We start from the raw sequence: 27439 nt of genomic DNA on the forward strand, positions 1-27439 counted from the left end.
AAATGATGCATGGGTCCTAAGAGTCCGGAGGTCGCACCAAAGCCACACTCCATTCCTTAGCACTGGAGTGCAGCTTTTGGTGCAGCTTCCAGATTCTTAGGAGGCATGCATCATTTAAATAGCATATCTCCAAAGAGACCCGAAGCAGCTTTATTTTGGCAGTCTGTAACAGGCCATAGATTTGGTGAATGTGTGTTTCTTTTTAAGTTAATACAGGGCCCAAACAGACAGGCCAAAATAAAGCTGCTTTGGGTCTCTTTGGAGATATGGTGTTTAAATGATGCTTGCATCCTAAGAGGCTGGAAGCTACTCCAAAGCCATGCTCCAGTCCTAAGGACTGGAGCACATCTTTGGTGCATCTTCTGGTGTGCCATTTAAACAGCATGCGTATGTCATTTAAACAGCATACATTTAAACAGATTATATATTATCTTTGATTCTATACCTTCCTTAAGCCTAAGAAATGGATTTCGTTATTAAGGGAGTTCATTAGTAAATATTGTTGATTTCTAAAAAGAATCTTTAAGAGTAGAAAAAATATGACAGATTTAAACAAAAGTTTAAAAGATTGATGAAGGACTAATTACTGTAAGAAGGCCACCTTGCACAGAAATAGAATGTCAGGCCAACCATGCAGGGACTCCATGGGGATTAATATATCTTAAAGCTAGTTGTTCAGGCCTTCCAATTCTTTCATTTCTCCACTGTCATATATATTCAAAACCACTATAAATAACTACAGTATATTATCTAAAGAATGCACGGCTCTAACAATATGTAGGATTCTGTCCTAATCAGCTGAAAATAAGCTAGGTCTTTGGGGACAATTTCATCTCCCCCCCCACACACACACACACGCTTTTTTTTTTTTTTTTAAAAGCCAGATAAACCAGGTAAATTATTTTTGAGAACATCTGAATTGGGGGAACAACCCAAAGAAACAGTTTAGTGAACAAAGAAAAGAGGTAATTACTACAGTTCATGGAAATCAATGAAATTATCACCCTAAGCACAAATCCAGGCTCAATTTTACTGCACTTAATGTGATGATTATTTTTCCCTGCATAGAAAGGATATTATAATTCTCTAATTATATTGTGCCATATGATTCTCCACAGTCTGTGTCCTTGAAAAGGACACAAAGCTCACAAGGCACAAAGATAGCTCCATTATCTCTGAGATCTTAATGCAGCTGATTCAAGATCTTAAGGCTTTAAAACTATCTAAATGTTTCACCTCCCTACAATGAATGTGCAGGTTCATTAGAAATCCCCAAAGCACCTGGCTTATATTAACTGGAGAAGGCTTTAATTTAACCCACTTTAGCAGTGTTACTAGCATTGGCAGCAATCCCACAATTTTATCTCATGAAGGAAGCCAATTAACAGCTACTGCAACTGTGTCTTTTTAAGAGTCCTTTGTAGCTGTGGGCAGACAGCTACTTTGCTGGAATTCTAAGAAATCCATAAAAATGTTTCTAGTTGTGTATTTATTTATTTTTGACCACTGCAGTTATTTAGACTGTTAGCGCTTCATTTGATAGTGGTTTATATGCTGACAAGTTCATGAGCAATAGGTATTGTGGAATCTTATTTTTTTTTTAAAAAAAAACACCCCTGATAATTATCTGTCACTCTTCCTTACCATAAAAAACAACAACAGACCGCCCAACAAAACTATATCAAACATTCCCCCATTTGTGCTTCAGCTGGTCAGCTGAATGTTAACACCTCCATGTTCCATACAACCCAATTCCCTCTTCTGTTTATAAATAAGAAAACAAGAACAACATTCTCACTTTGATGGAACACATTTTGCTATTTTCTTCATTGTGTACCCATTCATATTACATTTTATAACAATTACATGCAAAGCTTTTCACTTATATAAATGTCAGGAGGTTTTTGCAGCTATTATAAAGAAGGAACAGAAACACTTAACTGATGATAAACTATCCAGTTGTTGCAGCAACTCTTTTGAAGGACAGCTGACAACATATCAAGAACTTTTACATCTTATTGACCAAAGCAGATGTTGCATGTATGCTTATTTTATTAATATATATAGGGAGAATGTATATTTTTAAATGAACAGTTTTTAAAAGCAAATATCTAAATATTTACTACTAAAATAGTATATAGTATAAAATGATACATTGTGTAGGGAAAATGGAAAGAGAAAGAAGATATATTCTCTTCCTGTTGCATAAAACTAGAGTTTAGGGTCTTCTAAGTAATTAATTGAAGAGATAAAGAAAACAGTTTTACTTCAGTGTATGTGTGTGCATGCGCGCCGTGTGTGTTATGTGTCTTCAAGTCACCAGTCAGCTTATGGTGGTTTTGTCTGTTCCTTCCTCTGCACTAAAGCATCTAGTATCCATCCAAGTACTAGCCAGAGCTGACCCTGCTTAGCTTCCATGATAAAACAAGGTCTGGTACCTTTAAAGTATTTCCCAGCTTGCAATCTAATACAATGTGCCCACGTGATATGCAGGCGCACCTTATGCAGCTTTCAGCAGATGCTGGATGCTGCACCGGAAGAAGTAACGGGGCACATGCCCTGTGGCACACCATAGGCACAAGCCCCATTACTTCTAAAGGGACTTGAGCATACACGTTTTCCCCTTACATGGGGGGGGAAGGGTCCAGAACGGATCCCCCGTGTAAGGGAAGGGCCCACTGTATATCTATTTGGATTTTTCATCAGTTCAAACTCCAGGAGACCTAGAAACAGTGGTACACGCTGTGGTAACCTATGGATTGGACTTCTGCAATGCGCTCTATGTGGGGCTACCCTTGTGCCAAGTTTGGAAGCTTCAATTAGTCCAAAACATGGCAACCAGACTGGTCACTGGCAAATCCAAGTTCAACCATATAACACCTGTGATGTAAGATACCTTTAAGACACACCCCTTAGTGATATCAGCTGCACTACACACACACACACACTATTAAGAGGGTTGGAGAGGAATTGATTGTTCTGTCTTCCTCATCTCACTCTCCTGGGACTGGATGTGCTCAATAGTTCATGGATGACTAAACTTATCACTTTTACATGAAGACTGGACTCTGTTTCGATTCTTACAAGATTGGATTCCAACAGCAGGCACCACAATACCTGTTTTAAAAACCCTTCACGCTCCTAAGCCAATAGGCAGTGTCCCTGCTTGTTGCAACGAATGATTTTGCAGCTTCAAAGGTATCAACTTAACATTGTATATACCCCAGGTAACATTATGTATCTGGCTGATATCTTGTCATGAGCCACTGTAGATCCTCCTTTCAGTGAAGAGTATTCCATGGGAGATGAGAAAGTAATACATGAGGAGAACACTTTAGCAATGCATCCAGACAAAGTGTGTATAATACAAGAGGCAACAAAATGTGATCCCCAGCTTAAGATGGTTCAAACATACCTAGATCAAGGATGGCCACAATATATGAGAGATGTAGGTCCAATAGCAAAATCTTTCTGGCCAGTTAAAGATTAAGTGTGGTGCCAGGATGGGATACCAAGAATAGTGATGAATGATAACATGCCATTTGCTAGTCAAGAATTTAAAACATTTTCTAAAGAATGGGGATTTGAACAATATTTTAGTAGTCCAGGATATGCACAATCTAATGGTATGGCAGAACAAGCAATTCAGTCTATTAAACAGCTTATGACCAAATTAGGGAAGGCTGGTGGGGATCTGTATCTAGTGTTGTTGGAATATCACAATACACCAATCACAGGGTTGTCAGATTTGCCTGCACAGATGTTGATGGGCAGGATGTTGAGAAGTAAACTTCCCATAACAACTGGTTTATTATGCCGTAGGATTCCTATTAATGTGCATCAAGATCTACAAAGAGTTCAGAAAAGACAAAAACAATTTCTATGATCAAACAGCTAGACCACTTCAACCATTACAAGAGGGAGATGCAGTTTGGATGTAATCTAATGACTGTAAGAAAAGATGGCTTCCTGCCACAGTTATTGAAAGATGTAATCAGCCACGGTCATATCAGATAAAGACTCTTAATAATAGGATATATTCAGAGAAGATGCTGGCAAAACGTCAGGAAAAACTTCTCTAGAACATGGCCACATAGCCCTAAAAAACCACAAAAAACTATGTATAATTATTGTTTTTTTATATATTTGTATGAAAAGGAGATATCACACCCCTTAGTGATATCAGCTGCAGTATGTGTGTGTGTGGGGGGGGGGGGGGGTTGTGTACACTCTCTCTCTCTCTCTCTCTCTCTCTATATATATATATATATATATATATATATATATTTTAAGAGGGTTGGACAGGAATTGATTGTTCTCTCTTCCTCATCTCACTCTCCTGGGACTGGCTGTGCTCAATAGCTCATGGATGAATAAACACATCACTTTTACATGAAGATTGGACTCTGTTTGGATTCTTACAAGATTGGATTCCGACAGCAGACACCACAATACCTGTTTTAAAAACCCTTCATTGGCTGCCAATTAGCTTCTGGGCACACTACAAGGTGTTGGTAATAACCTTTAAAGCCCTACATGGCTTAGGTCTAGCTTATTTGTGGGAGCATCTTCTTCCATACAGTCCACCCAGCACACTCAGGTCCTGTGGGAGTAATTTACTACAGCCAAAAACAACCAGGCTTGCTGTAGTTACCCAGAGGACCTTTTCACTGGCCGCTATTAAACTTTGGAATGACCTGCCAGAGGGGATCCATCACATTAAAACTCTTGATGCCTTCAAGAAGACTGTTAAGGTGGATCTCTTCCAGTGAGCATTCTCAGATTGATAAACAGGCTCCCCCATTGTCACATAACTGTGGTCACTTCATTTTTCCCAAAACTGCCTCATTTTAATGAGTGTTAATTTTAGATTAATTTTAGTAATTTTGATTGTGTTTTATGATGTTTCATAGTTTTTAATTGGGGATTAAGGATTATGTTAATTATGGAGTTTATTACACACCCTCAATTCCGCTACGCTCCCATTGCCTCAGTGTCACAAATCTGTGCTGAGAGCCTCCTGGTGGGATCGTGCCTGGCGCTATTAAGGTGGAATGCTTCTGTTTTCGCCATGGAAGTGTTTGCATAACTGTTAGGAAAATTGTTAGGGCCCTTTATTAATAATGATTTGATCCATTACTAAAAAAGGACCCTTTTCCTAACAATTATGTGAATGCTTCCATGACGAAAACGGAAGCACCAGGAGCGATCTCACCATGAGGTTCCCATTGCAGATTGGTGACATTGGGGTGACACGAGTGTAGCGGAACTGAAGGTGTGTGACAAACTCCTTTGTTATTGTGATTTTATTATTGTTATGTGCCTCAATCCTTCAGGGAGAGGCGGGCTATAAATAAATTATATTATTATTATTACATCTAAAGCCAGATGTCTCATCTATTTCACAAGCCCTCTTCTGCTTACATCCTTGTCCTTTTTCTCATACTAACCTATAAACCACCAAACAGCTTAGGATCACAAACATGGAGGAGTACCTCTTTCCACACCAGTTTGCCCCATTCTTAATATTCTCTGTTATTGCCCTTGGTACAAGTTCCTTCCTTATCAGATGTGCATACAGCTGATAAGGAAGGAACTTGGAGTAAGGACACTGTGGACTTCATCACAAAAGGCTAAAAAGCCAAGGAACTTGGAGTAAAGGTATGATGGACTTTACAACATGATGCTAAAAAGCAGAATTTTAACATGATTAGAGTGTCTTTGAGTGGTACTTATCACACAACATTATGTCCATCCTGCTGCTGCCTTGCATTCCATTTATTACTGTTGCAAACCTTTTCATCGATAACAAAATCTGTCAATAGACTCTGCTGCTATTCCATTACTGCATTTTGCTGCTAATCCATTACATGCTGCAGTTTTCCTTTACAGTGATAGTGGCCACCAACCAATTCCCAGAGCTGGATGCTGTGTGAACATGCACACAGCAGCCGACTTCAGGAAGTAGTTGATAGCCATGACCATTTCTACAGGGCTGCTGTGTGCATGTACACACAGCAACTCTGTGGTTCATGAGGTGGGAATGGGAGTGATTTCATCTGCTAACTGCCTCCTGCAGACGGCTGCTGTATGCAAATTCACATAGCAGCCAGATTGAGAGGCAGTTGGCAGCCACAATCCCTCTTTCCCGCCTTTCCTTCTGGAAGGTGGCATTTGGCAGTGTGGAAAACAGATCATTTGATCATGGTTCACCATAGCACTATCATGGTAGGAAGTGTAATAAATAATGATGCCAAACCTATATGCTTCTATTCTAAAACTAGTGTGATTGTGGTGGGATAGCAGGCTGGTGTGAGAAAATTCATAAAGTTCCTTCCATGATAGCAACCTGGTTTTGGAATGTCCTCCCTCAGCAGATGTATCTGGTGCCTTCCTTGTAAGCCTTTAGATGCCAGGTTACCCATGATTTTAAAATTTGTATAATGCTTCTGCATTATTATAGTGGGGTTTTAATGCTTATAATTATGATATTAATGTTACTGTTTTATTGTGCAATGTTTTGAAGTCTGAGTTTGATTATACTTGTTATGTATTGGCTTTAGTGTAGGATGATCCTAAGAATGAGACCTTAAAAAGATACTGTTTAGCAGACCTGCTCAGATCTTGGAAACTATGGGTTGTGGCTTCCATTATTGAGTCAATTCATATGTAATGCAATGTTCCTCTTAGTTCTATAGTGTGAATACCCCCAAAGTATATTAGCTTGAGGTTTACTTATTTTGACGTCTAGTGAGATTTCAAGTTTGATTTTTTTTTTCTTGGGCCCTATTTGGCTGTCTGTGGTAGGATATAAATCCTGGGCTATTTCATCTTCACATGTGAAAATGAATAATTACATATACATATTGTGTGTGTGTGTGTGTGTGTGTGTGTGTGTGTGAGAGAGAGAGAGAGAGAGAGATTGTACTGTATATATAAGTGTTAGAATTTTTAGCTCTTCACCTTTTTGAAGTGCATCCATTCTTTTTTGGATCTTTTATTTCTGAAATTATCTATAAGCTTCACAAATGTGTGAATTCTCACACATCTCTTTTCACAACAAGTTTCAAGACTTGAGAAAATGCTACTTTTCTTGAGACTGCTGAATTAAAAAAACAAAACAAAAAGCTTTCCCATTCCAGCTAGGGCTGCATCTGCACTGTAGCTCTAATTCAGTTTGGCACTACTTTAACTGCTATGGCTCTATGCTATGAAATTCTAGGATTTGTAGTTTTGTGAGCCATTTAACCTTTTCTGTCAGAGAGCACTGGTGCCCCAACAAACTATAAATCCCAGAAATCCATAGCATCAAGCAGAATCAAACTGAATCATTGCAGCAGTATAGATGGCCTTTAGGTTGAATTTTGCCCCTCACCTCAGATTCAGTATGGGTCCTTCCAAATGAATCTGGCCCAATGCCTCCAGAACCTCAAATGAAAAATCATGATAAAGCAATGCAGATAACACATTGTTTATACAATTTCTTCTGCAAACAAGGTAAAAGCTCTACAGTGGTAAGGCCAGCTGAAAGTGAGCAAAATTCCCCCCCAGCCCTATTAGCCAGTGGTCAGTATACATCTACAACAACTGCAAGCAGAGAAGGTGGGGGGTGTGAAAGCCAGAGGTCCTCTCTCTTCAAAGTCAGTAACAGCAACATTCATTGCCATGGGGGGAGGGCAGACACTTTCATAAAATCCCCAGGTATGGACCTTCAGAGGCCCAACTGGTGCCAAGGTTGGTATTATGGCTTCAAGTGAAAGCATGATTGTTTACTAAAGCTTTGGGGGCTTATTTGTTTTGTATGAAGCCTTACATGTACATGTTTTTGAATTGTTTAAACTGTTTTAATTTGTATTTTTAACATGTTGACTTGATTAACATGTTTATAAGCTTCATTTTTCTTATGTATAGTAGTTTAAAATTCTGCAATACGTTTTACTGGATGCCACTCTGAGATCTCTGGATATGAAAATATTTAAAACAAGATAGTAGGTAGGTAGGTAGGTAGGAACTCTTCCTCCTGTTCTACTCACACAAGTTCTTGCACAAATGTTGTCAATTGGACCCATGCCCCCTTCTATCAACATGTGTGGCTACATATCCTTTTCAGCCAACAGTCATACTAAACAGAGACCAGGTAAATGCCACTCCCCTCTGTTTGCATGTCATTCAAGATGCCAACATGGCACCTAGCTAATACGTACCCATGTCTGTTAAAGCTATGGGGCATACTTCCAGAACAGGTACATTCTGTAGTCACATAAAAAGTGGTTGTGACAAAAATCAATTTTAAAAAATCAATATGCTTCATTTATTTATATCAGAAAAAATACTTATAATTTTTACTCTAATACTATATTATGATATCCAGCAGAGAATCAATAGAAGAGATGATGAAATTCAGAACACATTTGAGGTATTGCAATTGAGCTTAAGTGGCCTCATCAATTAACTGGAGGTGGGGAGAGAGAACAATAAAGTGAAGTTAGAATTTTATCATTATAAAGCACCACAATAAGTCAATGGAAAGAAATTCAAATAGGAATAGAAACACTGCAAGAAAATAAGAGTGGGGACAATGGGAGTTAAAAACTAACAATATCTTCTATACAACCCCCCATGTGTTTATCAGACCATCACCATTCTTATGAATCACCAACTCTCAGACAAATAATGATAGATAGATAGATAGATAGATAGATAGATAGATATGTGCAAAACAACAACACACAACAGCAACAACAATTTGAACACAAGGACACTGCATTAAGTAATTTCTACTATCATATTTTCTCTCTAAAATAAACTGTTCCTATAGTAGATGCATTTACATTTATTTAGAATTAATTATGTTTTTTTTTAAACATTCAATAAAATAAGCAAATAGGATGGAATCCAACTTGGCCCTTGTGAAGCGTAATGTTTTCTGCAACAGCAGTTCCATGCCCTCCCCCGAAGGTAACTTCCAAGCCATGGATTATACTGCCATTGCCATTTTGTAGCCATGTGTGGTGGCTGCTCCTTTACTGCATCTGTTTGCAGTTCCTCAATCAGAGGAAAGATCTGATATCTCCATCACAGATCTACAGTGAGGACTACAAACACAGTAGGTAATGGTACCATTTATATGATAAAATTATTGTCAGACAAAATTTGTGAATTACAAGGGAACTAACCATGCCATCCCTACTGTGATAAAGCTTCTACTGAGCTATATAGCACATAGATCTATTATATACAACACACCACAGGGGAGAAAAATGAATAAGCACTATGGCCAGAATACAAAAGGACTGGGTCTGCTAACTAAACTTCCAGTTGCAAAGAAGGAAGATCAATCTTCTCCCTTGCTGTACTCCCATACACCCCAAAAATCTGCCCCAGTGGTCTTTGAAAGCCTCTAGTGCCAATTGGTAACATTCTTAAAGAGGAAGTAAGTTCCACCGAACCGGGAATCAAGCGTTGGCATGACATTAGTTTGGAATCTATAATACAACAATTGCAGTAAACAGTGCTATTAGAAGATTATTTTGAAAAGATACCCTAATAATTGGAAGTTAAAAGCAACATAGATCCCCAAGCTAAACTGCACACAATCCCATCTTCAATGCTAATTTAAAAATTGTACAATAAATACGATTTTTGAACTGTTTTTCTAATGTCTTTTAACGCAAAAAGAAAGAAAGCAAAAAAGGTAATTGAAATCAAGAAGCAGTAATTTTCTGTTGAAGTTGTTTATAATGTGACTCACTGGATAAGAACACTGACTAAAATAGTAAAAAAATAACTCCTGCTGACAGATGTCTATTATACACAGTCTTACCAGAAATCAATGAAAATTTCCTCTCCAGATTCAGCCAATTAAAACAAATTGTAATCACTATTAACCATCATGTAAATGACAGTAAAACATTCCTTAAGTAGTTTGCAAACTGTCTGCCAACAAATGAAACTATAGGCAATCATAACTGACAGTGTACAGAAAGCAAATTCTCAATTTGCATTAGTTTCACAAACCAATAAATAAATAAACACCCTGAATAGCATTAATTGAAGACAATTTTCTTGTCAATAATAAATGTGCAGGTAGTCTAAAATATGCCTTATTGCAAAGTCTATGGAGCAAGGTTGCAAATTAGATGATTTTGCAAATGCTACACCGAAGTATAGAACTTGAGCGATGTGTTATCATGATATTTACACAGGTATACAAATAAAAAAAACCTTACAGATGTTTAGAAAATATGATTTCTTACCAGCATATGGAACAGGGGCATCTTTATCCAAAGCAACCAGTGGAGGATCCAGAATTACAGTGTCGTTGTTTTCTGTAATAACTCCATGATAAGATGTTTCAATCCATGGCTTATGTTTGTTCACTACAAAGAATGTAAAGGGATTTCATTAGCATTTTTCCCCAATTTGTTCATGATGGTTTCTTTTAAATTAGAAGAGATATTTATGCAATTATTTTCTCTCAGACCAAAGGTTAGCTATAAAAAGAACTGCAATTACATTTTGGAATACTACTACCAATAATATTACATTTATTCTTACATCTGTCTTCCAGGTCCCTTTAAAGGCTAAACTGGGGGAGGAATATCTCCAAAATCCAAAGACAAAACGGTGAAATATTGATTATTTATTTAAGGAAACATTTTCTTCTCGGTAACACATGCACTATTCAGAAGTGGATTAACCATTTAAAATTCTTTAAAACAGTTATAAATAAATTTAAAACGTAATTACCAGTAAAAGATAAAAATATAGCATACCACTTCACACTGCTGTTATTGTGCACCTAGTCATTTTTACTTACAGAAACCCTAAGATGACCCTATCATGGGGTTTTCTTGGCAAGTTTCTTCAGAGGGAATTTGTCATTGCCATCCTCTGAGGCTGAGAGAGTGTGACTTTCCCAAGGTCACCCAGTTGGGTTTTATGCTTGAGCACAGAATCAAACCCTGATCTCCAAAGTTGTAGTCAAACATTCAAATCATGACACCATGCTGGTTCTACACTCACACTACTGCTCCATAAATAAAATTCAAACTCTTGCCTGAATGAAAAAATCTTCACCTGCTGGCAGAAACTGAGGAGGAAACAGGCCATGGGAAGGGAATTGCACAGCCTGGGAACTGGCCTTGAGAAGGCTCCCTCCTCAGTCCTCTCCAAACCCATAAGTTAAAATGTTCAAAGATATACAGTAGCTGTGTTAGTCTGTAGAATCAGTATATAGAGAGATTTTGTAGCACCTTTGAGACTAACTGGAATAAAGTAATTGGGAGAATGAGCTTTCGTAGGCTTCAGTCTGCTTCCTCAGAAGCATATAACTGACTTGCTACTTCATTTCCATACACAAACGATTTTGAATTTGAATTGATATTCTCACCAATACCAATAACATATATATGTCTGTCCCTGGTCTCCACTCCACTATATGCATTGACATGTGAAAGTGGTGGGACTGAGAGAAGATCTTAAAACTTGAGCAGTTTTATATAAGAGAGATTGTCTTTCAGATAGTTTGTATCCAGGGCCGGTTACACACCGGCACTTTAGTGCGTGACGAGCATGAACTAGGGTTACAAAAGGGCGGTGCTTCCGCACCGCCCTAACCCTAGTGCGTGCTCGTCACGCACTAAACGGCGGCAGCCCTTCCATACGGCCGCCGCCGTGAGGACGTCACGGCCGCGCCACCTCTAGACGGGGCGGCGCGGACGTGACGTCCTCAATCCGCGGCAGGACGCCTAGGGCGCCCTTTCCGCGGACCAGGAAGGAGCTCCATTTCGGAGCTTCTTCCTGGTCCGCAGCGCCGCTTTGCTTCGCTGGGTGCAGCCTTCAGACGGCTGCGCCCAGCGAAGTAAGGGAGAAAGGGGCCAAGCGGCCCCTTTCTCCCTCTCCCCGCCGCCGCGGGGTGTCCTTGGGGCTTGAAGCCCCAAGGACACCCCTTTTCAGGCTGCGGGGAAGCAACGTTTTGCTGCTTCCCCGCAGCCTGAAAAGCGGCGGATCGGGGCCTCAGCGGCTGCCAGTGTAGCCGCTGAAGCCCCGATACTCCGGGGAAAGGGGCGGGTCCAGACCGCCCCAAATGGGTGGTCTATAACCCGCCCCAGCTATGTAGGAAGGTCTTTAAAAGTCAAAAACAGCATTTTGGATTCTACCTTAGAATGTAACAGCTGTAACCAGCTCCAGTCCACAACATGTCCACAACATTTTTGTACCTGTTGATGCTTCTAAACAGCCCTATGTACAGTGTATTACAGTAGTCTAAATGGGATTCAAGGCATATGTCACCATAGCCAGATCTGACTTCTCAAGGAATGAGTGCAGCTAGCATACAAGTTTTAACTCTGTAAATGCACTCCTGATGTCACCTAAAATTCTGGGATCCAGGCCCAAATTCAAGTCCAGGAGTACACCCTAGCTGTGAACCTAAGATTTCAGGGTTATTAAATCCCTATTCACTGATTGCTTTCTGACTAATCAGGAACACCTTCGTCTTTTCTAAGGCGCTGGACAGACAGCCCAACAGGCGTGGCACTGTGCCACCCTTGAAAGTGCTGGATTGGGGATGTGGCAACTGGACACTATGCCCCCAACCCACTTGAAAAAGGATCTGTGAAATGCAGCTCCCATTCCCAGCACTACAGGGGCGCCATAAGGGGTGCAACGTGGCCTTATGATGCCCCTCATGTGCAGTGCCTTTTGGATGCTGTGGATGAGCAATGTCATCATGGTGTGCACCCTCTGGTTGGTGTTGCAAGAAGGGCTTGGAACATGTAAACACTCAACCCTCCGGCAACCCTAGTTCGGGCCCAGGCCAGAACAAATGCCAGTCTGTACAGGCCTTTAATTACCAGTAAGTTTCATTTATTTCACCTTCATACAATTCATTAGTGACTGCAGACACTATTTAAATACAGAAACTATTTCCTTGGAACTGGATGGAAAGAAAAGTTAGAATTGTGTGTCATCAGTATAGTGGTTACAATTTAGACAATTTGGCAATTTTGATGAGTACAGTGCAGACCAGGGAAGGACATTGCTTTAGGTTTCCTTGATACCTTGAAGCATCTCCAGACAAAGGATATGCTCATCCAACTATGTCCTTACAGTTGTCCAGTTAGAGAGCTTCTGGAAGGACCTCTGAGCCTTGGAAATGTGCAGCCAAGGGGAAAGAACAAGTCATAGAGAGGGATTTCTTCCTATTTTCCTGGAGCCACTTATTTAGGAGATTGGCTTACAAGACATCATGACTCCAAGTTATGATGGAAGTTGTGGCTTTATTGCACAACTTCCATCATACCTTGAAATCACGGTGTCTTTGCCCACTTTACAGGATGGCAATGGGACTTTATTCTTTCATCACCTGAAGATCAGACTGCACATAGTATTTAAAATTTGCCTTGGTATTTAAAGTAAGTAATAAGACTGTGCTTTGAACATTAACATTCACTAGAGGTGTAAAATTTCTGAAAACACTGAGGGGCAATGGAGGATGGAAATCTTGAAGGAAACAAAATGTATGCACATCAAACCTGATAAAATTGCTTTAGCAACAAAACAAAAAAATAATCTTCATTCATAATATGAAATATGAAATTATACTCTAGAAATATGTATATATGAAATAGGAATATATGAAATATAGTAAAGAGAGACACAAAAAATTCTGCATTCTATGCCTCTTAAGCAAATGTATCATAATTTTTGTGATGTAAAAACTGGTGGGGCGGGAAATATAAAAAGAAACAACACATTATGAAGGTTATTGCATGGGGGAAAAATGTTCCCCGATGCATTCTAACGAGTTCCCAATGTGTTCCAGGAGGCGCCATTTCTGGGGTCAGTTTCAAAAGCGTTCCCAGAATGGCGCCTCCTGGAACACATTGGGAACCCGATGGGAACACCCGGCAGCGATGGCGGCATTCCGCCGTGCAGTAAACTATCGTTCTGGGACTCATCGGGTTCCCATCACACTCCGTGCGCGCCTGCACTTGTGCTCGTTAGAACGCATCGGGGAACGTTTTTCCCCCATGCGATAACCTTCATTGTAACAAAACAAAGTGTTTAATTGTACAGATGCAGTCTCATAAAAGTCAAAATTGCCAGGCTAGGATCACATTTGGATATAAAACTTAATTCAGCACTAAAAATGCTCTTCAACAGTGTTGTCATTGTATATATACATTCCCCATACATTCCGCCCCGCACCCTCAGAACATCTGGGCAGCAACTACTGAGGGTTCCAGGGGCCAGATTAGTCTCCACAACAAGGAGATCATATTCCATCGTCGCCCCGACCCTCTGGAATACGCTGCCCACTGAGCTCCACTCGGCCACCTCCCTGGCCCAGTTCAGGAAGGAGCAGAAAACCTTCCTGTTCCAATCAGCATTCCCCAATGCAAGTTCAGCTAGTCCCCCTCACTGACAGCAAGGGTAGCTGGCTTAAGGGGTTTTAATATTGGTTTTAATAGTTGTATTGTACTTGTATTGTTTGTTTTGATATGCAGTTGATATTGTATTGTTTTATCCTGTTGTTCACCGCCCTGATCATGGGAAGGGCGGTATACAAATAAAATTTTTATTATTTATTATTTATTATATTACACAGCATATTTAAGTTGAACAGGGTGCTTTCTTCCATTTTTATTTGTTTTAAGGACTGGAACTGTGTAGTATGTAGAATGTAGGTAAAACAATCTACAGAATGGAAAATTACAATTCCTTTACATATAGGAAAAGGGTAAAAGGGGCATTATAAATAAATGTTGTTGTTGTTGTTGTTGTTACTCCAGTCTCCAACATACCAGAATAAATATCATCATATGAAAATAGTAATCCACAAGCAATGAATTTTATTTCTGGGCTCCTTCCATGAAGATGGCAACATCCATTAGGTGCATGAATTTTAGTACTGTAAAGATCCCTACAGTATGTACAGTAATTTAAATGCTCTGTTCTATAGTTTGTCTTACATACATTCAACATACTATACAGTTCCTATGTATTTTTTTAAAATCTAAAAAAACACCATTCCATTCATTCCAAAAGGGAAAGTATTTTGGGGAGATTTTTCTATGTTTCTCACCCTTTAAAATGTTTCCACTGGAAAAACTGAATGTCTTCCCATGGGGGGGAAATACATTTATTCCTGAAATTTGCAACCTTTCCTTTCACATCTTTAATATTCACCCCCATGAGACGTCACTTTAGAAAACCAAAGTGACAGACCCATTCACAGTAATCTTAGAGCAAACTCACAGCAATACTTGCAGAGTTGATACATCATGATAGCCATGTGTTTCCTGTGATAATATTTCTGTATTTTTAATATGCTGTTTAATACAATTTTCTCTTTTATGTGTCTTTCCATCTTTCAAAACAGCTATTTTGAAAGTTATTTTCTTCCCCACAATCTCGAGCAAACTTCAAAACTAAACTGTCATACACCTTAAATGGTTTAGTCTTTATTCAGAACTGTGTGACCTTTCTTCTCAGAACTGCACTCTGAAAATGGTTTCTTATCTCCCACTAGTTCTTCATAAAATTCAGTTCCTCTCAGTTTCTGGATAATCTATGACAGTGTAGCCTATTTGCATGGAAATTAGGGTTTGTGCAGTTGAGTTATGAAAAATACAGTTTTTCTACTTCTGAATATTATCTGAAATTTCTTTCTGTGCAGTACTAGATCATGAACCTAAAGCAGTAATATTTGGTTCAAAGTCTTGGTGACACAAACCTTTTCATGTATATCCATCTGTAATTGACAAAATAAATTCTTGATATTAGTGAGAGCAAAATGTGCTCCCTATTTGACTATATTAAAATTGTTGGTGAAAACTAATGCCTTAAGGGTAAAAGGCTAATGCTATTTGGAATGTCACTACTTTCCCTTCTATGCTGTACGGTCTTTCCTGGGAGACAAGAAGTATCAGCCATGATACACTGGACACTAAGGTAAGGTCTTGATGAAATCTGGTTCTATTCTTACTTGCAAAATTATCTCTACCTGTGGCATTTATGGCATGGTGTCCCACAAGGTTCTGTTATTTTCCTCTTGTTCTTCAGTATCTATACAAAACAACAGAGAGAGGTCATCTGGGATGAAGTGTCAGCTGTAAGCTTCTGCTTTCTATCTAGTCAGGGGTGGTCACACAGGTGCTGTTTCAATGCCTGGAGGCAGTAATGGGTGAGATGAGGGCCAATCAACTTGGACTGCATCTGCACTACAGAATTAGTGCATGAAAATTAGGGTTTGTGCAGTTGAGTTATGACACTCTTTAACTAAGAACTTTATTGCACAGGTCCTGGAATGGGTCTGTCGTGCTCTAAAAGGGGACGTGATGAGAATGGGACGCAGCATAGAACGCTGTCTACCACACAGGGAGAAGCTGCCACCGCCGCTACTAGTCATTCCCATCACATTCCAGATGTCTCCCAGAGGGGGCGATTTTCAGGAACACTTGAGAAGTGTTCCTGAAAATCACCCCCTGGGGAACACATTCGGAACGCGATGAGAACATTGAGTAGCAGCGGCAGCAGCATTCTCCCTGTCTAGTAAACAGTGTTCTATGCCACCTCCAGTTCTCAAAATGTCCATTTCTCCCATTCTCATCATGTCCAGGGCCTGTGCAATAAAGTTCTCAGACTCTGGGATTTGTAGTTTTCTGATATATTTAGCCTTCTTTTTCAGAGAGCTATGATGCTACAACAAACTACAAATACCATGATTCCATAGCATGGAGCAATAATGGTTAAAGCAGTGTTAAACCTTTTATTTCTGTAAGGCAGATGCAGCCTTAGAGTGAATCCCAACAAGTTGGAGTTTCTTTGGATAGGGCATTTCTGAAGTCTAGGAATTCGGCAGATAGGATTTTCTGAATGGGGTTGCACTCCCCATCAAAGAGTAAGCACATTGTCTGAGGAAACTCCTTGATTCTGGTTTGTCAAAGCAAGCCCAAATGTCTCAGTAAACTTGGAAGATCTTTGCCTACTTCCATCTATTCTTGGACAGAGATGGCTTAGTCATCATTTAATGAAATCATGCTTCAATAACTGTAACATATTTTATATGGGACTGTACTTGAAAAAATTCTGGAAATTATGAGTGATTAAGGCTGCCAGAGATAGCGGCCAGGAGCACATAACAATAATCCTAGAACTGATATACTGATTGCTTATCTATGTATGGGTTGAATTTATGGCCCAAAGATTTGAAAGAAGAGTTCTTCCTGTACCAGCTTGCCTGTGTTCTTCTGTAGGGAGGAAACCTATTTTATCATTCCACCATGTTCTTCCCATGATCATACATGGAAGAATGAGTAGAAGTCCTAAATGTATAAATCAACTTGTCCAATGGAAGTAAGAACATAAAAGAGAACAAGAGCATTGTTAGGACCTGCTCATACACTTCTAACCATATTCTAGAATATGGTTGAATGCTTTAAAGTAATCTCTAATTACTCTCACATGTATATTTCACTAAAAAAAACCTGAGTACTTAATTAGCTTGAAAATCCAATTGCACACTAAAAGTAAACAAAGAAATAACCCTAGGCAGATAAGCTGCCACAATGTCCTTGTTTATTGTACATTTATTTGCACCCATAAGCTAACAGGCCACACAGTGTACTGCTAATGGGAATGCTAATGCAGACATGATGATGTTGCACATATTGCTTGTGTCAATTTTTATATTACACTAGACTGTAAGTGTTGAAGTAGTCACAACTTGCAGAAAGATATCTGCATGTGATCAGAGTTTCATAGGGTGAATCTGCACTGCAGAAATAATCTGGTTTGATACCACTTTGACTGCCATGGTTAAATGCTATGGAATTCTGGGGATTCTCTGCTCTGGTGCCTCAACAAACTACATTTTCCAGAATTCCATAGCACTGAGCCATGGCAGCTAAAGTGATGTCAAATCGGATTGTTTAGGCATCCCAGCGCCATCAGGCCTTGCCCAAAAGAAGAGCCCTCCCCTGCATCCACCATCATCCACAGGGAGAGAAAGGCAACCCTGCTGGTCCCAGAATTCTCCACAGGAAGAAAGGAAAGAAAGACCTCTGCTGCCTGAAAAGACTTTGCCTGTTTGCATCGGACTTTTCCACAGGAAATAAGTGCAAGTAAGACTTTCTGCTCCCTCAAATCCACCTCCTGCTTACATTGGACTCTTCCTCAGCAGGCCTGAGTTGGCAATAGCCTCAAAGCTGCTTTACCATCTCAGAAAGTGAGCCAGCTACAGCTTTTCTTCTTTCTCTCCTGTTTCTGCCATTGTCTCACCTTCTCCTGTTGATCACTGAGCAGTGAATCCTATCCTTCCCATGGCTCCCCACATTTCTCCTAACTTGATCCCCATTCGGCCTCTCCCTGTCTCCCTGCTTCCATTTCTCTGTTCCCTCTGGAACTGTCGCTCTGCTGCCCCTAAAGCAGCAGCAATTCATGATCTTTCTCTCTCCAAATCCTTTAATCTCCTCGCTCTCACTGAAACCTGGCTCCCAGCCCATGATACTGCTACCTCCGCTGCCCTTTCTTTTGGTGGTCTCTCCTTCACCCACTCCAGCCACCCTGAGGGTCGAGGAAGAGGGGTTGGTATCTTGCTATCTAACTCCTGCCAGTTCCAAGTTCTACCTCCCCCCCCCCCCCCAGCTATCATTTCTCTTCTTTTGAGTTTCATCCTATTAGGCTCTTTTTTCCTCTACAGCTCCAGGTTGCAGTTATCTATCGCCCTCCTGGCTCTGCCACCGAGTTCCTCTCAGACTTTGAATCATGGCTGATATTTTTTCTTTCAGATTCAGTCCCCACTTTGATTCTAGGTGACTTTAATATCCACGCTGATTCCAATAACCCTACAACGTCTTGCTTTAACTCTCCTAGCTTCTTTTGGACTCCAACCACACTCCAACTCTTCAACTCATTCTCTCAGTCACTGTCTTGACCTAGTTCTTGCTGCAAACTGCACCATTTCTGACTACCTGGCACTTGACTTTCCACTATCTGATCATCATTTAATCTCCTTCTCTCTCACCTATACTCCTCCTCCTCGTCATACTGTTCAACGCCATTTTCGTGATCTTCAATCTGTTGACTCTAACCATCTTGGTCAGACCCTGGATTAATCTCTCTCTTCCCTAAATCTTGGGGATTCTGCTGACTCAGCAATGTCTTTATTTAACTCCACTCTTTCCTCGACTCTTGACAGTTTTGTCCCTGTCTCTGTATGCACTTCTTCCTCTAAGACTAGGCCTCAGCCCTGGCTTACCCCCATCATTAAGTTTCTCCGGTCCTGCTCTAGAGCGGCCGAATGTCTTTGGAGAAAGTCGAAACAGCGGCCTGATTTTATCCATTTCGAATTTGTTCTTTCTTCCTTCTCCCGGGCCCTCTCTATGGCAAAACAGAATTATTACAAATCATTGATCTCTGTCAATGAGAGGTGCCCACAGCGTTTGTTCTCCACCTTCAACACGTTGCTTAAACCTCCCTCTCCTCCTGTCTCTTCATCCTTCTCTCCCAATGACTTTGCTAATTACTTCATCTCAAAGATTAACACCATTCACTCTGAGATAGTCCCTCCCGATTCTTCTTCTGTTCATAATCTTCTTTCGCCCTCGCCTAAAAAAATTTGTGTTTCCTCCTGCTTCTTTGGATGAACTCTCTACACTTCTGAACTCTTGCAAACCTGCAACCTGTCCTCTTGATCCAATTCCTACTCATCTTCTAATTTCTATAGCTCCCTCTTTTCTGCCCTCGCTTCTCCATATCTTCAATCTCTCTTTCTACAGGCTCCTTCCCTTCGGACTTCAAACATGCTCTCATTTCCACAATTCTGAAAAAACCTTCTCTTGACCCCTCTTCATTGTCTAGCTATCGTCCGATTTCTCTTCTTCCCTTTCTTTCTAAGGTTTTGGAACGGGTTGTTTACTCTCGCTGTCTTGAGTTTCTTGAAGCCAACTCCATTCTCGACCCCTTTCAGTCTGGTTTCCGCCCAAGGCATTCTGCAGAGACAGCTCTCACTAAGATCTCAAATGACCTTTTACAGGCCAAGGAAAATGGTCTTTACTCTGTTCTCATCCTTCTTGATTTGTCTGCAGCCTTTGACACCATTGATCACTGTCTTCTAGTGGATATACTTTCTGAACTGACTCTCAGACTCTGTTCTCAACTGGATTAGATCTTATTTGTCAGACAGATCTTTTGCAGTGGTTGCAGGTAGTCAGACTTCATCTCCTGTTCCCTTATCTGTTGGAGTTCCCCAGGGCTCTGTTCTGGGTCCCCTTCTGTTTTCTCTCTACATACTGTCCTTAGGCAAACTCATTAGCTCTTTTGGTTTTTCCTGCCATCTGTATGCCGATGACACCCAGTTGTATCTTTCCACTCCTGACCTTTCTCCAAGGCTTGAACAGCAAGTTTCGTCTTGTCTCACAGCTGTCTCGCAGTGGATGCGCCATCGGCGTTTGAAGCTCAACATGTCCAAGACAGAGCTTCTTGTCTTTCCTCCTACGTCCACCCTTCAACACTCCTTTTCTGTCTCTGTGGACAACATTTCTATTCAACCAGTCCAGCAAGCCTGCAGTCTTGGTTTTATCTTTATTTCTTTTTTGTCGTGTATCCCTCAGATCCAGACCACAGCCAAGGCTTGTAGATTCTTTTTATACAATATTGCTAAAATCCGACCATATCTCTCCGCCTCTACTGCCAAGATCCTGGTCCATGCCCTAGTGATCTCACGACTTGATTACTGTAATGTCCTCCTGGCTGGGCTTCCTCTTTCTCACCTGTGTCCTTTAATTTCTGTCCAGCATTCAGCTGCTTGCATTATCACATCCTCCCACCACTCTGACCACATCTCTCTTGTGTTGGCATCCCTTCACTGGCTCCCACTCCCTTTCCACATTCAGTACAAGCTCCTGCTGTCGACGTTTAAAGTCCTCCATGAGCTGGCCCCTCCTTACTTGTCAGACCTTATTTCTCCTCACCTTCCCACTAGGGCCCTCCGTTCTGGTAGTCAAGATCTGCTGTCCCAGCCCAGGATTTCCTCTGCCCCATCTCGGATTTGCCCCTTTTTACTCGCTGCCCCTCACTCCTGGAACCTTCTTCCCCCACGAGCAAGAGCCATCACTTCTTTAACCAGCTTCAAAACAGAGTTGAAGACCATCCTGTTCTGAGAAGCGTTCCCAGGCATTGCATAATTGTCACTTGCTATTTGATGTTCTTATGTTGCCTGTTTTATTGAATCATTGCCTGTATTGCTATGTATTTTATACGTATTATCCTACTAGAGAGGCAGGCTAGCTCCAACAGGCCTCCCTGGTAGAAGATTAACCATCCATTAAGAAGCCAAGCCTTCCCTCCAGTCCATCTCCCTTGGTCCAGACCTCGGAGGTAGAGAAGAACCTCATCCCCTTCCCCACCACCACTCCCTTCTCCTTTTGTGTCATGTCTTTTTAGATTGTAAGCCTGAGGGCAGGGAACCGTCTAATTATAAAGATTGTATGTACAGCGCTGTGTAAATTTACAGCGCTTTATAAATAAAGGTTCATAATAATAATAATAATAATAATAATAATAATAATCCGGTGTGGCTGCAGTCAAAGTGCTACATTAGGAATGTTCTGATATAACCAAGCACAATGGAAAGTATAGCACTTAATCTAAAGCACATAATAGAAAAAGAAGGGGAATGACATTTAAATACAGATATTTCAGATGTTTCCAGGTACTCCAACTCAAATTTGTGGATATTCAGGAAAGGAAGCTAAACTCCATCCACTACAACAGAGGATACAAATACAGTATAGAATCATAGAACTGTAGAGTTGCGACTATAGTAGTCATCATTCAGTCCCCTCACCATGCAGGAAATCTTACAGTATTCCTTTATTTCCGAGGATGGAATTGGCAAAACCAAATCTCACTATTCTTTATGTAACAAAACCCTATGAAATTGATGTGGTTACTATAAATTGACAGCCACCTTAAAGCAGCATACATTATACTGATCATGTAAAATATTTCTTGTTTTTAAGAATGTCATACAGCAGGGTTGCCAAGTGTCCCTTACAATTAGGGATGTCACTTACTAGAGGGCTGGATATTGCCTCTTAGCAGACTGAATGAGGCATCAAAAATGACATATTTCAAGACATGGGTGGGATGTGAGTTACAGATGTTTTGTAAATCCAACCAAATTCAAGTTTCAGGTCACTCTGAATGTTACCAATAGTTGTCAAGCATTTTTGATATAATTAAAACATATTCAGGATTCTTGTGTATCAAAAAAGAAACCAAAAATCCAAATAGGGATTTTCTTAAAATGGATCATAAAGTAACCTGGGTTTGGAGAACACATGTGGACAAAATGTTAGCTTTACTGAAAAATGCATGGCTAAGTTAACAGAAATCAATACTTTTATTTGGTATTTAGAAAGACACTTTGCTGTTAATAGCCACTGTCTGGCTGTCAACCCCATGTCTCATGAATTACTGCTATTTTGAATAGCTGATAACCCTATTATACAGTAGGACAGAAAGCATAGAACAAACCCAGTTTATTGCCCAGAAAGCAGATGGAATAGGGAAAAAAAAAGGTTCTGGAATACCAATTTCTAAGTGGGTCAGACCATCTAAAGTCCACAATCACATATGACTAGATGGGAGCAAAGATTCAACAAGCCTCAAAACCTCTGACACAATGGCCCGAAACAGATGGGCCGAAAGGGGTGTGGTGGCGGCGATACTAGGGTTAGGGACCATGCACCAACTTCACAGTCCCTAATCCTAGCATGGCATGGCGATGTCCCATCCATACTGATGCTGCCATCTTGACGTATGCGACACTCAGCATATACACGTTGCTGTGTGTCGCTTACGTCATGAGTGCGTCATTGGCAGACTCCCATCCAAGTGATAATCAAACTTGATGCTGCTTAGCTTCGAAAATCAGATTATATCTAGTGCCTTTAGGGTATTTAGGCTCTCATGTATCCTTTATTATGGTTCAGAAACAGATAGACTGCTGACTTCAAAAGCCCATTAGCCCAAATCATCTCATTGGCATTACTCTTGAGTACATGACAGAATCCTCCAACATAAACATTATAATTTCCTGATCCTGATGAACTAATAAAATTATAAGAAGTAGTTTTAAAAAAATCAAAACGCCTTTGGGTAAAGAACCAGTTGAGCAACATACTGCACATAGATTCACTGATTCTTTCTAAAGAGAGGAATGTAGAAAAAAATCCATCCACTATTCAGAACACTACATCCAATCATGAAAAGCAATATTTTCTTATGAATAATACAATCATTTTATATGAATACGATGAATGCTGACTGATATCAGTAGTTCTGCAGAAGCTATATGAATTCATAACTAATTTCCATGTAATTCTGTTATTGAAACAATTCTTGGTTAACTTCATTTTGACTGAACTAATTTTATCAGCTTTTGTCCCAGAACTCCAGGAATTAACTTTCCATTTACCACAATAAAAAAGAACATATCATACCTGCTTAACATACAGGACACAATGTTCATGTAGGTGAAAAATTAAGTTACATTTTGACAGTTTAAATAAAGCTATCTGGACTTGTCCCATAGTTCATATGTAAAAACTATGTTGTGCATGAAACATAGTACATTTTCTGCAGGTCACTAAACAAGTTTATACACAAAGGCACTGAAATCTACTTGTCAAACAACATTTAGCTAAGCCTAGAATTGACAAATGAAATACAGGAAAGCAAGCAACAGTTGCTAAAATTATTTCTTCTCTACATCTCTTAAATTTATAGGAGTGTCCTGCATTTTTGTTACAATCCTACCAAGTCTAAAGGAGAACTTATGCACATTACTCTGATATGTACCTACATCTTGGATGTGACCCAAATACCACATGTGACACTGACCAAATTTCATATTGCCATCAACAACATCAGTGTCTCTAAATGCTCCAGGCTGGGCCTTCCTCTTTTTGATGCTCCTCTTGGAATTGCTTCCTCATTGCTTTGCTTGAATAAGAATAGAAACAGATGATGTACAGAAAGGAAAAGCTATTCAGACATGAAGTAAACTCTGTCTACCATTCTTTTTTACTTCACTCTACTCTGCTCACCATTGATTCTGCCTTCAGCAAGAACAGAGTGAACAACAGGGGAAAACAGCCAGCCCCTTTGCGCCTCTGTCTGGGCAGCTTCAGATAGTGGCGTTTTGACACTGCATGTTCTGAAGCCAGCCAGAAGCTGGCTTCATGCTACCTGGCTGCCTAAACATAGGCTGGCTTCCAGGCACTCTGGCGGCAAGGTGTTTATACATCGCACACCACAGGATTGGCATAAAGCCACAGTGGGGCGGGAAAAGCTGGCCTTTTGCTGGCATTTTGCCACTTCTTTTTGGGATGGCAAAAAGGCGGATTGGGGCTGTAGCATGTGGTTGTTATGGCCCCAATCTGGCTTTCCCTTCGGAGCAATCTGTTCCACCTCAAAGTTATAGAGTGACATACATCTCCTGTTTATGATTCCCTCATCTATTCCAGACTCCCTCTTTTTATGGATAATAAACCCTGAATTATCTTTCCCAGAAGATGTCAGGAGTGACATTTCACCTTGTAAATAGCCCCATGAAGCTTAACCTAACACCCCCCCCCCAAAAAAAAAAAAAACACACACACACACACACACACACGGAGAAGTAGACCTCCTTCCACCTCAAGTTTTGATTTGGAACTGTCCATATGAACCACAGAGGTGGACAGGATCATGTAGCCCCTGATTTTGACAGCAGCAGAAAATTAACCCCCAAATTCACTGCAGTTGGCTACCCCTTATCTACTTTCCTCCATAGGTCATGGCCCTTTACAGAAAATATTTTCCTCCCAAATCTACCTGTTGCCTATATTCAGCAGAAGGAACTGGCAAAACCACATCTGAGTTTTCCTTCCCTAAGAAAACCCTATGCCACTGATTCTTAACCTGTGGTCCACGGACTCGCAAGAATCTTCAGTATCTTCACAGGGGTCTGCAAAGGCTTGAAGCAATGTTATGAGCTACACAGTTCAAAGCTCTAAATCTTAGACTCTATTTAGTACTTTTAACTTTAAAAGCCCATAAGATTTCTTAGAATCTAAGATAAAAGGAGAGAAAATGACCAGTTCAGGCACCTTCTCTTTTCCCTTCTATGATTGGCCATTTTCCCTGTCCTCACACAGGTACTATGAACTCGGTCGCTAGTCTTTTCTTCCAGTGGCCAGCTGGAAGTCCATGATTGGCTGTGGAGATACAGAGACACCTGATGTGGGCCAACATGCGTGCACACAAACACTTTTTTTTTGTTGGCAGGGGCAGTGGTGAAGGAAAGTTTAAGAATCACTGCCCTATGAAATCTGTGGATCACCATAAGTGAACAGGTACCTTGAAAGCAAATACACACACACACTACTTGTTCAGCTACTATTGATAAACAGCAGTCCTAAACACATGAGCTAGGGATTAAGCTCTACTAGAGATAGTGGGATTTACATCTGCATAAATATACACAGCACTGCAATATTAATAGCACAACATTGCCTGTGCATTTAGAATATTCAGAATTACATGTGACACATGGCATTTTGTCTTGTGTGCTAGTATTTTAGGCGTGATACAGCTTATTGCAAATTTTATTCCCTCTGTCATTCTAAAAATGACTGAGAACAAAAGATAATTACATATTTTACAGTTGGCTCACAGCAAACTTATCATTTGGTTTTCATTATTCTAGTCCAAACACAGTCTGCTAGCTTTTCCTTTCCACTTATGTATGGTTTTATCTGCATTTATTCAGTGTTTTACTTTTGGAGAGAGTAGCAGAATTCTAAAGGGAGACTTCAACTAGTTTTCCATTTAAAAAGGGAAACCAGTAAAAGGTGGGGGAAATGTCAGCTTACCTTGTTATATTAACTTTAGTAGCTGCTGTCAAAAAAATAATTGGCAAAAAATCACACTTCACATCTCTCTTTCAACGTGGTTCAGAAATGCAGTCATAAAAAGAGATAAACTATATAAATCACACCTACAAAAGCCAGGAAAGGTTAAAAGCACTTCAGTGTATTTTTACAGAAATAAACTTTGACTCCAATTTTTCACAGTTTTTCTGAGTTTGGGATTTCCATGTACTTTTATTACAACAGATATATAATTCTTTTTTTGATATTTCAGAAGTTCATGCTGCTACTTTGGTGATGCTTATTGTAAAATTTAGATATTAAAGGGTTATTTAGCCTTCTTTGATATTTTTAACCACACACCCACACAACTAAAAGCACAAAGTAGATTCTTACTATTGTTTAGGTAACATCCATAAACATTAAAACAATGGATATCTAAATTCAGCTAAAATGCCTTTAATTTTTGTCCAACATATAGACATGCTCTCCCATGAAAATTACAATTTCGATTACAATATAATTTCAAAGACACAAAGCCTACTTGAACATGATGTATTTGAAATTTGAGAATACATTGAAGCAAACAGTGAAAGCAGAAAATAATTTTCTATTCATGTAATTTGAATTTTCTATAGAACACAAAACTGAACAGTCTCAAGGTTACAGCTGCTGAGAGAAATAGGATCACTCCTAAATGTTCTGCCTGAGCACAGGTAGAATGACCACTTGCAATGAATTTATACAAGTGTTATACTGCCATTTAGCCATCTGTATGTACTGCCAATATAGCATCTACACCAGCATGATAAAGAACACAGTATGAAGAAAACTTAAAATATTTTGGTCAGTCAAGCCTAGTCCCCCTTGCAGGTCCCATTACTGAAACCTTTGATCCCAAGGAGCATAAATGTCATAATTAATTGGTAGAGAATTGTTTGTCATGCAAAAGATTCTGATTTAACAATTGCAAGTAGAAGGTATCAGCTGAGGAAACCTAGCAGAGGTAGGTAAGATTCTTCTCCATTCGTTGCTTTCCGCTGAAGAGGTTTCTGTGACAAATGTGTGTGTCATGCACATTCAAGCTATAATGACACAATTGTTCATTTAAGAACCTCTGTTTTGGCACTCTACTTCTAGTCTTCCCATTGGTAGCTTTTCTAAGTCTTTGGGTCAATAAGGTATTTTACTTGAAGGTGATTAAGAATTCAGTGTCTAACTGAGAACACTGGTATAAATGGAGTAGAATCTCAGTCAAACCACAGCCTCCTAGAGAACACCTTCCTAGCTACTATGGATGTGGAGTCCCTAAGCACCAGCATCCCACACCAGGATGGACTACAAGCCATCAGGAATATCATCCTTAATGAGGCTACAGCTGACCTAGACACTAAACTCTGCCACTTTGTACTTATTCATAACTTATTCACGACTTCAAATTTGGGAATAATATGTATGTCAAAGTCAGTTGCACTGCCATGGGCAACCTCATAGTACCACAGAACTTGGCT

At 40.1% G+C, this 27439-nt stretch overlaps 1 protein-coding gene across 2 annotated transcripts in view; it reads right to left on the bottom strand.

Moving 5' to 3' along the window:
• The window catches only part of CLSTN2 (calsyntenin 2), a 520062-nt gene that overhangs the window by 302143 nt on the left and 190480 nt on the right, over window positions 1-27439 (bottom strand). For both annotated transcript variants that reach the window (XM_089507754.1, XM_089507753.1), the window contains exon 2: window positions 10257-10379. In XM_089507754.1, coding sequence (XP_089363880.1) covers window positions 10257-10379 — 123 coding nt within the window. The remainder of the gene's footprint in view (window positions 1-10256; window positions 10380-27439) is intronic.

The sequence above is a fragment of the Sceloporus occidentalis genome, unplaced genomic scaffold (assembly GCF_023333645.1).
Source record: "Sceloporus occidentalis isolate IW3139 unplaced genomic scaffold, rSceOcc1.0.p SCAF_2, whole genome shotgun sequence".
NCBI classification, from domain to species: domain Eukaryota; kingdom Metazoa; phylum Chordata; class Lepidosauria; order Squamata; family Phrynosomatidae; genus Sceloporus; species Sceloporus occidentalis.